This window comes from Ahaetulla prasina, chromosome 9 (genome assembly GCF_028640845.1).
Source record: "Ahaetulla prasina isolate Xishuangbanna chromosome 9, ASM2864084v1, whole genome shotgun sequence".
Lineage (NCBI taxonomy): Eukaryota > Metazoa > Chordata > Lepidosauria > Squamata > Colubridae > Ahaetulla > Ahaetulla prasina.
In genome coordinates this window covers 11,442,294-11,459,490 of record NC_080547.1, presented here as the reverse complement: position 1 = coordinate 11,459,490, position 17,197 = coordinate 11,442,294, and the positions used below count along the sequence as shown (strand labels likewise).

The 17,197-nt window shown below is 47.9% G+C and overlaps 2 protein-coding genes across 5 annotated transcripts in view; one reads left to right on the top strand and one right to left on the bottom strand.

The window, feature by feature from the left end:
* Positions 1-7,218, top strand: part of MCAM (melanoma cell adhesion molecule) — a 35,983-nt gene extending 28,765 nt beyond the window's left edge. The window contains exons 14-16 of one of the 3 annotated variants that reach the window (XM_058194174.1): positions 1,765-1,906; positions 3,336-3,453; positions 5,332-7,218. In XM_058194174.1, coding sequence (XP_058050157.1) covers positions 1,765-1,906; positions 3,336-3,453; positions 5,332-5,361 — 290 coding nt within the window. In that variant the 3' untranslated portion in view covers positions 5,362-7,218. Of the gene's footprint in view, positions 1-1,764; positions 1,907-3,335; positions 3,454-4,947 lie in introns of all 3 variants that reach the window. The other 2 variants (XM_058194173.1, XM_058194175.1) reach the window with 2 other exon arrangements.
* CBL (Cbl proto-oncogene) overlaps positions 1-17,197 on the bottom strand; it is a 63,177-nt gene that overhangs the window by 17,651 nt on the left and 28,329 nt on the right. Inside the window, exons 12-16 of one of the 2 annotated variants that reach the window (XM_058194171.1) lie at positions 16,736-16,827; positions 15,594-15,749; positions 14,630-14,733; positions 13,273-13,458; positions 8,518-12,382 (exon numbers count right to left, since the gene is read on the bottom strand). In XM_058194171.1, coding sequence (XP_058050154.1) covers positions 12,099-12,382; positions 13,273-13,458; positions 14,630-14,733; positions 15,594-15,749; positions 16,736-16,827 — 822 coding nt within the window. In that variant the 3' untranslated portion in view covers positions 8,518-12,098. Of the gene's footprint in view, positions 1-8,517; positions 12,383-13,272; positions 13,459-14,629; positions 14,734-15,593; positions 15,750-16,735; positions 16,828-17,197 lie in introns of those variants that run through there. The other variant, XM_058194172.1, reaches the window with a different exon arrangement.

The window sequence follows — 17,197 nt, the reverse complement described above, 5'->3', positions numbered from 1 at the left end:
ACATTGGGCGCTATCTAACAAAATGAAATTCAACAGTGAAAAAAGTAAGGTTCTACATTTAGGCCAAAAAAACAAAATGCACCAGTACCGTATATGTGGTACCTTGCTCAATAGTAGTACCTGTGAGAGGGATCTTGGAGTCCTAGTGGATAACCATTTAGATATGAGCCAGCAGTGTGCAGCAGCTGTTAAAAAGCCAACACAGTTCTGGGCTGCATAAACAGAGGATAGAATCAAGATCACGTGAAGTGTTAATACCACTTTATAATGCCTTGGTAAGGCCACACTTGGAATACTGCATCCAGTTTTGGTCGCCACGATGTAAAAAAGATGTTGAGACTCTAGAAAGAGTGCAGAGAAGAGCAACAAAGATGATTAGGGGACTGGAGGCTAAAACATATGAAGAACGGTTGCAGGAACTGGGTATGTCTAGTTTAATAAAAAGAAGGACTAGGGGAGACATGATAGCAGTGTTCCAATATCTCAGGGGCTGCCCCAAAGAAGAGGGAGTCAAGCTATTCTCCAAAGCACCTGAGGGTAGAACAAGAAGCAATGGGTGGAAACTGATCAAGGAAAGAAGCAACTTAGAACTAAGGAGAAATTTCCTGACAGTTAGAACAATTAATAAGTGGAACGACTTGCCTGCAGAAGTTGTGAATGCTCCAACACTGGAAATTTTTAAGAAAATGTTGGATAACCATCTGACTGAGATGGTGTAGGGTTTCCTGCCTGGGCAGGGGGTTGGACTAGAAGGCCTCCAAGGTCCCTTCCAACTCGTTATGTTATGTTATGTTAAGAAGGGGCATGAGTGACAGGGGCACATGTCCGCACAGCTCCATTTGTGTGAGCGGCACATGCATACCGTCCACTCACGCAAATGGAGCTTCGTGCACGAACGAGGGTGCTTGTACTCGCACGCGAAGCTCCACTCACACAAGCGATAGGGACTTGCGCTTGTGAACGAAGTTCGATTAACCCATACCCGGTAGTGAGATCAGTGCTCTAGACTCAAAGCCTGATCCCTTCGTGACCCGGCTGAAGTCAATCCATGCCAGTGTTGCAATTGACACAACTTTCAGGCAGTGTCACCGGCAAGAATCCCATCCGGCTGCCTCTTTTGAGGAGGTTCTCCAGCCCACCCTGGGACGTTCGATACGGCTTTTCGCTCTGCCGAGCGCCCGCCAACCTGGGTCTGGCACAGGAGACCTCGGCTCCTTTCCCAAATGCTGCCCCTAGTTCCTGCGTCACGTGGAAGGCCACCAAGAGCGGCCGTTCCGTTCCATCTCTGCCTTTTTTACTTACGGGACCGTCTACTGCCGGCCTCTATCTCCCATCGTCCGGTGCGTTCCCACAGAGAGGGACTCCTCATAGTTCCGTCAGCCAAACAGTGTCGACTGGCGGCCCCCAGGGGGAGGGCCTTCTCTGTGGGGGCTCCGACCCTGTGGAACGAACTTCCCCTCGGGCTTCGACAACTACCTGACCTTAGGACCTTTCGCCGCGAACTTAAAACCTATTTATTTCGTATGGCTGGACTAGCTTGATTTTACATTTAAATTTTAATTGGATGATGGGTTTTTAAATTTTGGTAATTTTATGAGGTGTATTGTTATTTTAAATTTTCGGGCAAGCTTAAATCAGTTTTTTAAGGGTTGTTTTAATTATTGTGTTTGTTTGTATTTTATCTGCCTGTTCACCGCCCTGAGTCCTTCGGGAGAAGGGCGGTATACAAATTAAAACATTATTATTATTATTTTTTCTTGCCAGAGACCATAACGCAAGAGAGCAAAGGGGTGATCATCGTAGCCGTCATCGTCTGCCTGCTGCTGTTCGCCGTCCTGGGGGCCGTCCTTTACTTCCTGCACAAGAAAGGCAAGCTGGCTTGCGGGCGCTCCGGCAAACAGGAAATGTAAGTCGGGAGCATTTCTTGGGAAAATCCCCCTTTGCCCCTCCATCCATCCGCTTCCCAATCTCATCGCACCCAGCAATGGCCGGCTTCTGAATGCAGGGGAAAGGGGGTGGGTGGGTGGGTGGCTTGATCGGCTTCTGCTCCCCTTGTCACCCCACCTCCTCCCAAAGCAGCAATCGGGAACCTCCATCTTCCCCTTAATCCCTAATTGGACTGTGGGGGTGGCCTTGGCATAGGAGGGAAAATCACAGCCTACACTAGTCTCATTCCAAAGTGAGAAGCTTTGGGAAGCATTAACCAGAGGGGAAAAAGAAAAGTAGAGGAATACTTTCAGACTTACAAAACTGACCATAGCCCTTCAGAGAGGTCCAGACAAGAAGCACCAATCGTGTATAATCTTTATTGTAAGGTTACTGCAACAGAATAGCAAAAGCACTTCTAGACCGCTTCATAGTGCTTTACAGCAGGGGTGAAATGCTTCCGGTTCGGACCGGATCACCCGATCCGGTAGCGATGGCGGTGGGTGGTTCGGAGAACTGGTAGCAAAAATCCCTCCCCCTCCCCCTCCCCCTGCCCATCTGAGCCATGCAATCATCAGAGGTTTTTGTTTTTTTTTTACTTTTAAAAGCATTTTTTCTTTGGTTGAAAAAATGCTTTTAAAAGAAAAGCCTCTGACGATTAGGCAACTCAGCTGGGATCGTCAGAGGAGCCTTTTAAAAGCATTTTTAAAAGCCGAAGAGGTTGTAGAAGAAATGCTTTTAAAAGTTTTTTTTAAAAGCCGAAGAGGTTGTAGAAGAAATGCTTTTAAAAGTTTTTTTTAAAAAAAAGTTGGCCACGCCCACCCAGTCACATTACCACCACCCCCAAGCCACACCCACAGAACCGGTAGTAACAAATTTTACATTTCACCACTGCTTTACAGCCTTCTCTAAGTGGTTTACACACCGTCAGCCTATTGCCCCCAACAATCTGTGGTCCTCATTTTACGGACCCTAGGAAGATGGAAGGCAGAGTCAACCTTGAGAATCTTGCAAGTCTGAAAGTGCTTTCCCCCCTCCTATAGTTTTACTTTCCCCGTAACTAGAGAGAGTCCTTCTGAAATGCTTCCCACCCGTTTCTCCTGTGGACCGAGATATCTTTCGCATGATGGTTGTTTCGTTTGCAGTTCTTCTTCCTTCCGTCTCCCAAGGCCATTCCTACAGGCCTCTGCATAACCCAGTTGAGCAAAAGTGCCCCTTGCGGGACTTTTCACCTGCGTTAAGCAGCTCTGCTCCCTCACGCAAGAAACGGGGAGCGGAGATAGAGTGTCCCCCTTCCACTCTGACTTGCAGCATGCCCCCCTCCCCTTGCAACAACCCCCCCTCCCCATAGACCCATTTGGATCTTGTCTCAACACTGTCACAATCCTCCCTCCCTCCCTCCTCTTCAGCACGAGGCCCGAAGCACATAAAGACGAGATTGTAGTTGAAGTAAAATCAGATAAACTTCCCGAAGAGGCGGGTCTTCTGCAGGGTGCCAACGGTGAGAAGAGATCGCCAGGTGACCAGGTAGGCAGTTCCTGCAGCTGGAAGGGTGGGAGGGGGGGTTGCTTCCCTGAAGTGCCCACCTTTTGTTATCCTGGGGACGGATGGACACAACTTTCATCCATCCTCCCTTCAGATTGGTGGCACCCTTCGGGGTGCAGATGGGTTATCAGCAAACAGTTCCTTTTTAGTGGACGGGACCCCTTTTTCTTCTCCTCGGCCAAATCAGTGGCCTTCGGATGCCGACTTATTTATTTGCTATTACATTTATTAGCCGCCCATCTCTCTACAAAGCGACTCCAGGCAGCTTACAGCATTAAAAGAACGTTAAAACCATCAACCACAAATATTCCTAGCCCAATAAAATGACAATAACCCATCAAGGTACAAATTTGCCCCATTTACCCAGAGACCCAAACAGCTAATTTTCCTATTGCAGCTCACTTTAGTTGCATCGAGGCTTGGATGCTACTGGTCAAGTGGTCCTCGACGTACGACCACAATTGGAACCAGAATGTCCGTTGCTTAAGCAAGGCAGTTAAGGTCCCAATTTCGGGACCGTTTTGGCCACTGGTTTTTAAGCGAATTGCTGACGTGGTTAAGTGGATCATGGAGTCATTAAGCGAACCCGGCTTTCCCCGTCGGCTTTGCGTGTCGGGAGCCAGCTGGGAAGGTCGCAAATGGTCCCCCAGGACGTTGCGACTGGTGCAAATAGATGCCGATTGCCGTGCCTGGATTTTAATCACAGCTGTTGATGGTTGCGAGCGCCAAAACTGTTTGGAAGTCACTTGCTTTACCATTCGTTAACCATTTACGAATGGTTAAGTTCAGGACCACCTACAGCAGTGATGGTGAATCTATGGCAATGCGTGCCAGAAACAGCACGCAGAGCCATCTCTCCGGGCACATGAGCCGTCACCTGTTGGTCTTCCAGGTTTGCACACTGGAGTGCTGGAAACCCAAAAGCGCAGCCGCCCAGTGCGCATGTGTGCGCCAGGAAGATCTCCCAGTTTCCGGCACGAGCATGCTAAGTCTTTGCGCACGCATGCCAGAAACAGGAACACCAGGTGGCCAGCGCACATACACACGCCGGAAACAGGAATATCATCTTCCCAGTGCGTGCATGCGCACCGGAGAGCTGGTCTTCCAGTTTCTGGCATGGATTTCAACGCGTGGATTTCAACTCCCAGAATTCCCACCGATTCTAATCATGCTAGCTAGGGAATTCTGGGAGTTGGAAGCCCACACGCCTTAAAACGCCACACAGGTTGAGCCAGTATTACTCTCGCTCCATCTCTTGTTACGCCGACCCTGCAGGCAGGATCTTTGCTTTGCGATCACACACACACACAAAAAAGCCCTACTTTTCATCCTGGTTGGGATTCACAGGACAGGTTGAAGAAAAACTAGCTGGCCTTTTTTTTTTTTTTTTTTGCCCACCGCGTGGTGTGGGGAGGGGAGGTTTCTTTTAGGGCTGTGTCGTGGGAATCCAGGCGGTTTGGTTTCTTTACCCTACAGGGTGCAAACGCAGGTTTGACGTTAGAGCAGGAAACGGGTTAAGCCCATCCCGCAGACGTGCCTCGCTTCAGCATCTCCCTTGGACTGCAGCTTCACTGCTTCTTTTGAACTCAGAGCCAGCCCTTGCCAGTGAAGGAAGAGCGGGTCGTTCGCAAGAGTCCCAAAAATATCCAGCATGTGTTCTTGTTGTTGTTGTCGTTGTTGTCGTTGTTTTGGCCCTGCCTTGAAGCTTGTCACTTGCTTTCGTTCACACAACCGCTCCCTCTGCTAGCTGCCTAAGAAACGGGTGAATCAGGATTTTTTTTCTTTTTTAAATAAAATAAAATAAAAGGCATGCTTTTTCTGGATCCTAACGCAAGATCTTCCTCTCTTGGCTGTCAAAAGGGAGAGAAATACATCGATTTGAGGAACTGAAGAAAGAGCCGCAGAGAAATTCTTCGAAATTTTCTCCTGCCCCACCCTACCCCTTAAAACATTCACCCTACATCCCGTCATTCAGACACGCAAGTAAACCAACAACGCACGGAAAGGACCCAGTACGGGATATTCTGCAATCTCGCCTTCTCTGTCTTTTCAAAGAAGTTGTGATTTTATTTTATTTTTTCCCAAAGAAGACGACAAGGAAAGGAAAAGGCGGTTTGGAGCGTTGTTGATTTCACAGCATTTCTATTAAAGAGGAAGAGGTGGGCAAGCAGGCAGGCAGATCTCCGCTGTTCCGTGTGTATGTTGTTGTTAACGTGTTTGCATTCCGGGTTTTAGAAAAGAAAGGAACCAAAAGGTTTAAAGTTGGCACAATTTTTTAAGTACTGGCCAAGCCAGTCAAGATGAGAATTGAAACTTATTTACGCCGTTCTTTTAACGCCCAATTTGTAAAGCTTGGAGCACAGGATAAATAGGCAAGAGGTTTTTGTTTCCAGTTAAGGATGTAAATCGAAATGTTCGTTTAAAAAAAAAAAAGCATGTTAAAAGATGGGGAGAATGACTGAAGTTGAATAGAAGACGTGGAGTCTCAAAAGTGAAAAAAAGGAAGAAGCACATTTTTTGAAGTTTTCGTTTAAGGACACTCGCTGGGGAATTTGTTTGGTGAATTCAGTGAAATGGTTCTTAACTTTTAGGATAGGAATAGGGCAATGCTTTTCAAACTTGACAACTTTTAAGAACTCGGAAAGTTGAAGCCCCCGCACGTCCTAAAGTCGCCAAGTTTGAAAAACGCCAGAATAAGGGAATATTTTTTGTTTTTGTACAAACTGTACAGTGGCATATTCTTATCAAGAGTTCTCCAGCTAGTCCCCTCTTCCCTCCAGCCTCAAAGAAATCCCTGCTCAAGATTGCAGCTCCTGCCGTATTTTTTTTTTTTTGCTAAGACAGCTGGGCAGCGCCCACTTCTCCCTCGGCTGCAACGAGAGAAAAATGGGAATTGGAGACGGGATTTTGGGGTTCCTGTCCAGCCGAGACCCTTGGAGGAAGATGAATAGGCAGCTGCCACTGCCAGAGACTAAATACAGATGATGCGTTCAGATCAGAGGCCTTCAAACTTGGCAGCTTTAAGACTTGTGGACTTCCACTCCCAGAATTCTCCAGCCAGCTGTGCTGGGAGTTGAAGTCCACAAGTCTTAAAGCTGCCAAGTTTGGGGACCCCTGGTTGAGATGATCCGGTATTGATGGTCTTCAGTGTCTCAGAATTTATCCTTGCTTGGAATGGACAAGATCCCCATGTGGAAATCGACTCAAGCTTTTCTTTCTTTTTTCCTTTCTCTTCTTCCTTCCTTCCTTTCTTTCCTTCCTTGCCCTCTCTTATTTTTCTTCCTCTTTTTCTCCTTCCTGCCTTCTTTTTTTCCTTCTCCCGGGATCTCCTGGCTGCTGTTTCCTATTTTCACCTATCCGAAATTTGAGGCTGGGCTGGAAAAGAGCCTATATAGCAGGGGTGTCCAGCTAAAGACTTGTGGACTCCCAGAATTCCTCGGCCAGCATTCTGGGAATTGAAGTCCGCAGGTCTTAAGAGCTGCCAAGGTTGGACAACCCTACCATATAGTAAATACCTTGCTTGAAATTACTCCCATCTGGTTAAAAAAGGGTTACCTCCAAAAATGTGAGGGGCTGGCGGTGTGCTTTACATGCACGTCTCGGGAGATGCCAGAATGGAAAACCTTTGTTGGAGATATACATATATTTTTCGTTGACATGTGTGTAAATTTAAGAGTGTCTGAGTTGCAGGGTTTTATATATATATGTATATATATATAAATGAAAAATAAAGAAGCTAAAGAAGTCGTCAAGAATGGCCTTGTGTGTACATTGTGCGATGGAAAAACCTCAGGGAATGGTTTTGGTTGTTTTTAAATCAGCTGTGCTAAGAGGAGGGGCTCTTAAGGGGCTTCTCAGGGCACACAGGTCTGTTCACTAGGAAGGGGGCCTCACTCTCATTACCAAGCAATGCACAACGGACAAGACCTTGACTTTTGTGTCCACAGGCCAAGTCTCGACAGAGTCTAGACCAGTGGTTCTCAAACCTTTATAGTGCTGCGACCCCTTTAATACAATTCCCCACGATGTGGCGACCCCAACCGTAAAATTATTTTTGTTTTGAATTTATCGCGCCTGAAGCCGTCTTGGCTAGCGATCTGAACTGCTTGTGGTTGCCTTGAGGATGGAGGCATTAAAGCGGAGACTCCTCCCCTATTAAGTTTATCGCGCCTGAAGCCAGATTCGGCTAGCGATTGGAAGAGCCTGCAGCTGGTTTGTGGAGTCAACCATTGGAGCGCGATTCTTCGACTCGCAAGTATACTTCCCATATTTCCGATGGTCTTAGGCGACCCCTAGCAAATCGTCATTCGACCCCCAACGGGGTCCCGACCCACAGGTTGAGAACCGCTGGTCTAGACAGAGTTGTTCAACCACAGGAACTTTTAAGGTGCGTGGACTTCAACTCCCAGAATTCCCCAGCCAGCAAAACCTATGGACTTTCAACTCCCAGAGTCCCCCAAACTAGTATGGCTGACTTGAGGAATTCTGGGAACTGAAGTCCACAAGTTGGGAGACACCTGCCCTAGAGCCATAAGTCTTAATTTTCATTGATGTGTAACTGCTGAAAACCCCATTCTCGGGAGACTCCGGGAAAAACCGGGGTGCTTCTATGACTTAGCTTGGTACAAGGGGTCCCCTATCGCAAGAATTGATATTGACATCAAACAAGCCGTGTGCTACAACAAAGAAATTTATTTAAAAATAAAACTTTTCCTTTTGTTTCTTTTTTAATCGACACACATGATGTTCCCTAAAGGGCCCCCCCTCCCCACCAAGCTCTTCGGTCGGCCCCTTACCAGAATGAAAAATAAAAAATAAATAACATTAGTATAACCTCTAAAACATTAACAATGCATCTGCAAAACGGAAAAAAAACCAAAAACCGAGGACTTTAGCCCAAATGAATCTTAAAGCTCGGCTATTCTGTAAGAATATTTACCTTCTGTTCTTACTCTTTACATGTCTGAAAGGATTAAATACTGCTAATATATTTTTTTTTATATTAATGATATTATAACTTTTTAAAATAGTCAGTGAAAATCTTGATTCTTTTTTTTTTAAACACCAATATTACATTGGTTCTCAACCTTCAGGAGAAATAAAGCTACTTATTATTAACCACTCTTTCCTAACCCAACGAAGATAATTTATAATTTAGTGTAACCTCTCCCCGGATTGCAGTTTTATTCCTAAAACACAGGAACTCTTGATCATTGGGTGGGAATGCCCAACGTCATCCATGATTAATTCCAAAATTGGCTGCAAGCTACACATGATCTTCCTCAATGCAACTGCATGTTTACAACATAGGGAGGCGACGCTTGTAAGGAAAGAGATCCACTGTGAACCGAACAGGCACTGAACATTTAATCCACAGGAAGCTCCTTGTCCACACGCACACACACACACACACAAAATGAATGAAAACGTCCAAGCACAGTGCTCGAGAGGCAATGCTAGTAGTACACCATCTCTGCCCTCTTCAGTTGGCCAAAGGTAGCAAAATGCCTCCCAAAATTGGCCTGAGGCAGAATCTGGGCCAAGGATGTCCAGCCTTGGTAACTTGGAAGTCTTGTGGACTTCCAACTCCTAGAATTCCCCAGCCAGCTAGGGAATTCTAATTCTAGGAATTGAAGTCCACAGGTCTTCAAGTTGCCAAAGTCGGACGCTCCTGCTCCAGGCACACCTTGAAGGAGCCAAGTGGATTTTGCTTCCGGGCCGATAAAGAGGCTGTTTCACGAAGGAAACCAACGATGGAAGAGTTGGGAGTCCCCATAGCTATGTTAAAAAGTTGTCCAGCAGCACTCCGTGGCCTTCAGCTACAGCACCGGCCTTTCGTTGTTAGTAATGGAAGAAGCTTAAGAGAAGAGGGCTAGTTGTGACTTGCTCACGCTAGCTGGTGGCCAACCGCTGGCTCCTTCCTGCCAAGCTGTGATACACCCAAGGAGGAGCTCCGGGGCTCTGCGGTCAAGTTTCTAATCTAGTTTCAGATTCACCCTTGGAGAGAAAAAGCATTTTCCCTACTGAAAAGGCACTATACATTTGGCTTTCTGTAAAATAAATCAACGCTTCCCCCCCCCCCCCAAATTAAAGAGATGGAGGAGGAAGGACGGAGGTGGGGTGGATGAAAGTCAAATGTAAAAAGCAGCAGGGAACTGTCCTTGTGAAATTTTAAGACAGGAAAAGAAATGTGAAAGGAAGGCAATGCAGAGGAATCAGGTCGGCTACGCAGCGTGGCGGTGTCAGCTCTGCTCTCGTCTAATCCACAGCATGGCACCCAGAGGAAAGAATATGCCTCTCCTTTTGAGGACGTGGGCTGACACAATGCGGAGATCTCACTTCCAAGCAAGGAGTGTGGACACAATCCCGCCCCCCTCCAGGTCACACCAAAAGCTGCTTCAGTTTTGCAAAGAACTTGAGAAATTGACTCCTTGAACCGATCCAGATTTAACAACCATCCCGGAGAGAAACAGAAAAGGGTTCCACTGATTTTTAAGTTGGGTGGGGCGGGGGAAGGAAAGCCACTGCATCTTTAAAAAATAAAGCAACAGAGTTGGAAGGGACCTTGGAGGTCTTCTCGTCCAGGGGTCTCCAACCGTGGCAACTTTAAGCCTGGCGGACTTCAACTCCCAGAATTTCCCAGCCAGCTTTGCTGGCTGGCAAAATTCTGGGAGTTGAAGTCCGCCAGGCTTAAAGTTGCCACGGTTGGAGACCCCTGGACTAGTCCAAACCCCCTGCTCACGCAGGAGAGCTGTACTAGGGATTCAAATCGCCAAACTGCCGATCGACAAGCTCAGTGTCTTAGCCACTGAGCCACCTAGTCAGGCTGAAGTTCTCCTTGCAGCAGGGGATGTAGAATTCCCCTGCTTCTAGGTGCCATCGCCATCGCCATCTCCTTCACAGAATCCTCTAAGCGCAACTATTTTATCTCGAGTCACCTGCCGGCAGGAAGATTGGACTGGCCTCACCAGCTTCCAAGGGTGGGGGGCTTGGAGATCCCCAAGAGGTCTTGGCCATCTTGTTGGTGCCTTCTACTACCCGGAGAAGACCTTCTTACACCTCCCCAGTAGAAAGCGTTTATGCCACGGAAACACTCTTCTCCAGCCTTCTCTTAGAATGAAAGCATCCTTAATTAGCCAGCAGGAATTAATGCTATTTTTTTAAAAAAAACAAAACACGGAAGCCAATCATGCAGGGGACCTCAAGATGTCCGTTTTCATGCCAGGGTACATGCTCCCACCCTGCAGGTGGGCACAGAAAACTAGGGAAGCAGATGAGGAAAGAGAAAAAGGAGGAAGGGAAGAGAAGCGGGGGAGAGAGAGATGCTTGCTGGCTTTTCCCTAGAAAACCAAAACAGCTTTGTCGTATCTCTTCCCTGAGTACCCAGGAAAAAATAACATCAAATGCTTAAGCCATTCAGTGTTTTATGGACAATGGGCCTTCTCACAAACACACTCTCGTTTGTTCCTGGTATTAACACGCCAGGGGACAAAAAAAAAAAAAAAAAAGAGTTGACTCTTTTATGCTGTTCCACAGATGCCCGACTCCAAAATGGTTGCATTTTTACTACTGAGCAGGTTAAAGAGGTTCTAGGCGGTGCTACATACACTTTTTCTTTCTTCCTGTAAGTGTCTATAAGGACCATGCTTGCGGTTAACTTTTAATTTAAGAGTTTTACAGGTAAGTGAGGGGATGCGGGAGAGCCCGAAGGCTGCTGAGGTGGGCAGCTCTGTCGATCATCTATAACATCCGCAACGTTCACGAGGCAGCTGCTGCTGTGGCCCAAACAAACCCAGCCCGGGTAACTTTGAAGGCTGGAAAAGGTTGAAGGCTGGAGGCTGCAAAGGTGGCCTCCCCTCACCCGCCCGAACCCCTTCCCCAATCCAATTGAGAGCGGTCGGCGTCTACCACGCTGCGGAATCCAGTGTGTGGCGAGCGAAACTGGCATCGGGAAGAAGCTGGCGCTGACCATGACGGGAGAAAGGGAAGAGAAGGGGCAGGGGGTGGTGGGTGGGAAGGAAGGCGTCGAAACCTCTGGCTTCATCAAAACTCTGTACCCGACAGCAGAGGGTCCGGAAAGCCTGAGCCAAAACATACAGCAGCAAGGAGGCCCCGCGTGTCGTATCCCATACCACCAGGGATGGGTGGGTGGGTGGGTGGGGTGGGGGAGATACCTTCAGCATCTTGGCCTCCGGTTGGATATTCACAGCACAAGACACGTTGACCGAAAACTTCCCCATATTCTTAATGGCAAAAGAAACCGGGGACCGGTTTATCCAAAGTTTTAGCAGGTCTGTTTTCTCCAATCAGAAAGTGCAAGGGGGGGAGTTGGGGGGGGGAGAAGTGTTGGGTGGGCGAGCAAAGAGAGGAGAACCCAAAGAGGTACATGAAGACTGCTTGAAGACGCACACCTATCTGCTCCGTTTCACGCCACTCGAAGAAAACACCTGGACTTGCACAAAACCCTGATGACCGAATCTCGGCAGAGGCAGGCCCAGCTTAGCAGGGGGAATCCCTCTAGCAGCCTCTACTCAACTCCAGGCCAATGCGGGCAAGAGACTGCCCAGGCAGGTGGACGCACGGGGCTCCAGGTAGGTAGGGCCGAGAGAGAGAGAGAGAAAGAGGTGCTATGTGGCCACGTGCGTGGGGGAAGAAATGGAGACAAATTCCCGGAGAATATTCTTGGCCATGTCAATGTTGTTGTGGGCGATGAGCAGAGCTTTCTGGATGTCCTGATATGCGTAACCTTGGCTCATGAGATTCTCGATCTCGGAGGAGAGCTGCGGGGAGGCCACAGGGACCGGTCCTGCTCCACTGGCCTGCAGGCAGCTGCCCACCTTCCGTTCAGAGTTTATTCTCCGAGGCAAAGGTTTCGGGGGCCTCTCGGGGACCTGGGAGATGTCCGAGGCATCTGCAAGAGAAAGCAGCACGAGGCTGAGAGGAGGGGAGTTGGAATATCTCCTGGTGGCAGGTCTACCAGCCATAAGGGCCTCTGGTGGCTCAACAGGCTAAAATAGTCTGTTATTAACAGCAGCTGCTTGCAATTACTGCAGGTTCAAGTCCCACCAGGCCCAAGGTTGACTCAGCCTTCCATCCTTTATAAGGTAGGTAAAATGAGGACCCAGATTGTTGGGGGCAATAAAAGTTGACTTTGTATATAATATACAAATGGATGAAGACTATTGCTTGACACAATGTAAGCCGCCCTGAGTCTTCGGAGAAGGGCGGGATATAAATTCAAAAAAAAAAAAAATGTTCCTTGATGGTGATGCTCCGTTAACCTTCAGATTCTCCAAAGCACCAGAAGGCAGGAGAAGAAACAATGGATAGAAACTAATAAAGAAAGAGAAGCAACCTGGAATTAAGGAGAAACGGTGGCTCCGTAGTCGTATCAGTGGGCACGCGAGCTCAGCTCCACCAGCTGATTTTCGGGCCTTTTGGGCCCACCAGAAGTAGGGAAACAGCCTGTTTCCTGCCTCTGGAGGGGGTTAGGAAGGCCCATTTTTCTCTCTCACGTGGCTCCAGAGCCTCTCTATGAGTCTGGGGAGGACGAAAACAGCCTTCCACACCACCCCCAGGCCCTCTGGAGGCCAGAAACAGCCTGTTTTCCAACTTCCGGTTGGGCAGGAAGTTTTTTTGCTGTCCCTAGCCTCCAAAGCCTCTCTAGGACCCCTGATTTAGTGCAATATAAAAAATGCAAATAATTTTTCTGCGGACCACCATAATTTTCTCACGGACCACGGTTGGTGACCGCTGTTCTAGAGGCAACCCGCCACCCTGCCCAAGAACGCGCGTAAGCACCTGTTAGAAGTTCGCCATCCAGAGAGGCGCGGCTGAAGGAAGTGGCTGCATTGGAGATATCGGACAGTGTGCGACGCGTGCTGGCTGACTGGGCAGACGAGCGGGGAACATCGTAACCGTCTTCCTCGTTCTCCGACTCCTCGGGACCGTTGGGGACATCTTCTTCAGCTACCACGTCACCTACATCTGAAAAGGATGAAACCTTTTTCAGCACCACTTTTAGGCCTCCGTTAGGAGAGGGTGCGTTTTCAAAAGGAAGATGGATAGGCTCAACCTCAAAGCTGAACCAAATGCACAGAAATTTTAAAATTTGTGATGCGTAGCACATATAAAAGCCGTTTCACGATCCGAGGTGGCCTAGACATTAGTAAGCTCGAACAGCATTCTTCAAAATGGAAAAGGTCTTCTGCAGTCAAGACATAAAGCCTAAGACTGAAAATCAGGCTTGTCAGATGCCACATCTTTTCTATCCTGCTCTACGGAGTGGAGAGTTGATCTCTTGACAGAAAACCACTTGAAGAGACTAGAAGCATTTGAAATGTGGATTTACAGGCGGCTGTTACGCATAAGCTGGGTTAAGAGAATCAGAAACGAGGAAGCGATAAGCCGCCTGGGAAAGCCAAGGGAAATCATCAAAACCATGAAAAAGCAAAAGTTACGAGTATTTCAGACATGGGATGCGACACCCAGAAAAACACGGCATCCTTCACTTAATCCTCCAGGGAAAGACTGAAGGCAAACGAGGTCCAGGCAGAAGAAGAACATTGTGGCTTCAAAATCTAAGGAACCGGTTTGGACAAAACTCAGCAGCACTTCTTCATGTGGCTGTTGATTAATAACAGGATCGCCAATGTCCGATGATGGATATGGCACAAGGAGAAGAAGAAGAAGTCCATGTACGATATACCTTAATGCTAAATAAATAGAAATCTGAAAGAATGGCGTGATCATCTTTGCAACTGCTGTTTTTTTCATTCCACAGAAAGCAAAAACTTCAGAGAGCAAAAGGGCGACATGGTGAAAGAACCAGCCTGTTCATTTTTGCTCCCTGCTATAAATTGCCAGAGCGAGCAATCAAAACCACATGCAGGATGGAAGCCATTGTGTACATAATGCCCTGTGCCAGTGGGCTCCTACCCTCCGAAGGGATTGCTCAATCCTTCCTCCATCCAAGGAGCAGAAGGGAAGTGAGGTGTTCATGGCTCAGGAGGAGAGAGAGAGATAATGGAAGGGGAGGCACCGGCTGGAATGCTTGTGTACTTTTCTTAGCAAGGAGAGTCCAGTGTTTCCTTCATTGTTTTGGCTTCTTGCAATATCAATCTAGCCTAAACGGGATTCCATTTCCCAGGAAACTTACCAGACATGCTAGCAGCTTCAGAGGAACACGGTGCTGCCTGGGACTGAATGTTGAACATGGCTTCGTAAGTCGTTCCCTCCGTTTCCTGCTCGCCCTCCACGACGCTGAGCAAAGGGAAAAAGAAAAGGCGCTGGGTTCAACTCCTGCGGCAGGGAGAACTCCTGCTCAAAACTTCAGGACGGAGATATAGGACGCTTTGTGCAATGCGGCTCCTTGGCCCAAGGTGCTGTTTTGAGTCAGTAAGGGCCGTGGGTGGCTCAGGCTGTAAGATAGCCTGTTATTAAAACACAGCTGCTTGCAATTACTGCAGGTTCAAGTCCCACCAGGCCCAAGGTTGACTCAGCCTTCCATCCTTTATAAGGTAGGTAAAATGAGGACCCAGATTGTTGGGAGGGGGCAATAAGTTGACTTTGTAAATATATACAAATAGAATGAGACTATTGCCTTACACACTGTAAGCCGCCCTGAGTCTTCGGAGAAGGGCGGGATATAAATGTAAATTAAAAAATAAAATAAAAAAGTAAGCATCTCCTTGGTGGCCATCACACCAAGGAGAACAGCATCCTTTGGATCGGGTTGCTTTTCAATTCCGTGCCAAGCCTCAAACAATTCCAGCTTGCAATGCTGCAGGGAATTCAAAGGCTAGCTGATTTGGCTCATGACTAGCAACAGCACTTTTAAGACTTCACAGACTTCACAGCGTTTTTCACAGTCCCCTAGAAGCGGTTTATAGAATCAGCCTATTGCCCTCCACAATCTGGGTCCTCATTTTACCGACCTCGGAAATATGGAAGGTAGAGTCAACCTTGAGCTGGCCAGGATTGAACTGCTGGCAGTCGGCACAAATTAGCCTGCAGTACCGCATCCTCACCACTACGCCATCACAACTCTTTTGCAATCGGAGCCTCTAAAATGCAATCATAATCACATGCACTGGGGGGAAAAAATGCAAGGACTCTCTCACCGTGAACCAGGATTTATTTCCAAAGGCAGCTTGGAATCGGGTTTTTGTCCCACACAGCCAGGTGGCACCAGGGGCAAGGAGGAAGGGGACATGTACTCAGAGTCTTCGTCATTCCCAGAGGCCTCTCCAGAGAGTAGTTTTGGGGCAACCAATGACCTGGAGGGGGGGAGGGGGAGGGAGAAGAAGACAATACAGGTTTGTGACAGAAGGCAGCCTGCTGCTCTCTGCCGATGAAACTTTGAAAGCCAAAGTTGGGAAGGCTTTTGGCCCTTGTCTCAAACCTTTCAAAAGCTTAGCTTTGTGACTCGCAATGTGCCCAGCCTTCAGAGGTGGGTTTCAGCAGGTTCTGACCAGTTCTGGAGAACCGGTAGCGGAAATTTTGAGTAGTTGGGAGAACCGGTAGCAAAAATTCTGACTGGTCCCGCCTCCATCTATTCTCTGCCTCCCAAGTCCTAGCTGATCGGGAGGAAATGGGGATTTTGCAATAATCTTCCCCTGGAGTGGGGTGGGAATGGAGATTTTATAGTATCCTTCCCTTGCCATGCCCACCAAGCTATGCCACGCCCCCCATGCCACACCACACCCACCATGCCATGCCACGCCCACCATGCCACACCCACACAACCGGTAGTAAAAAAATTTGAAACCCAACACTGCCAGCCTTGTATCATAAGTGACACTTTCTAGCAATGCAGCTGCACACATACAACACACACCAGGGCTCACACTGTCTTAAGAGACAGGTGCCTGTAACATTAAGTTACTCAGCTGCTAAGACCTGGTTTAATCCTATTTTAGTTTCATGATGCTGAGCTCAACCCTCATGGGGTTTCTCCCACATACAGTCACCCAAAGCCATCCTATTAAACCTCCCCAAACGAAATTCAAACTCCAGCCAGATGAACCTAAGCAGCTTAGCCTAAAATCGCCCCCTCCTTTCTGCGCGCTCCAGCATCACAGAGAGCGACGCCTTTGCTACAGAGAGGATCAGAAACCAATGAGGAATCAGATGCCAACCGGAAACTCTTCCCTGTGAGTTTCTAACTTAAGAGTAACCGATTGAGCAATTCAACCCTCTACTGATGTCGAAACGTTCTTAAAAATTTTTCCGTGGCTGGAGCTCCCTTGAGGGCACAACTTACCTTATAGAAAGAGAATAGATGGCATTGGCAGAAGAAGATGGCTTGATTTTAGAATGCTCGCTCTCTAAGCCAGCAGGAAGCCCGAGTTGATTCTGCAAGAAAATCATCGCGTCAGATGCCACCCGCAGCGTACGGTTGGAGACCAAAAGAGGTATATTTATTAAGCCTGTTATGAACTTTTCTGCAGTTAGAAAAGAAAAAAAAAAAGGCACGCCTAGGCATCCCCTGTTAGCTTTTAGCCGGTGCTTGAGTTCCTTCTCTCAAGGAAGACATCACCACCACACGGGCCCAACTATTTCGTCACCTCTTGAATGGCCTGAGGAAATGACAAGGCTCTTGTCCATTTCCTCAAGAGTTAGGGGATCAAATTCACCCCAAGTAACCAAGAAGGGCCAGGTCTCCCCTGACTCAATGGTCCGGCCTCAAGCAACTTTCCCCACTAGAAATAATATTTGCTATTCC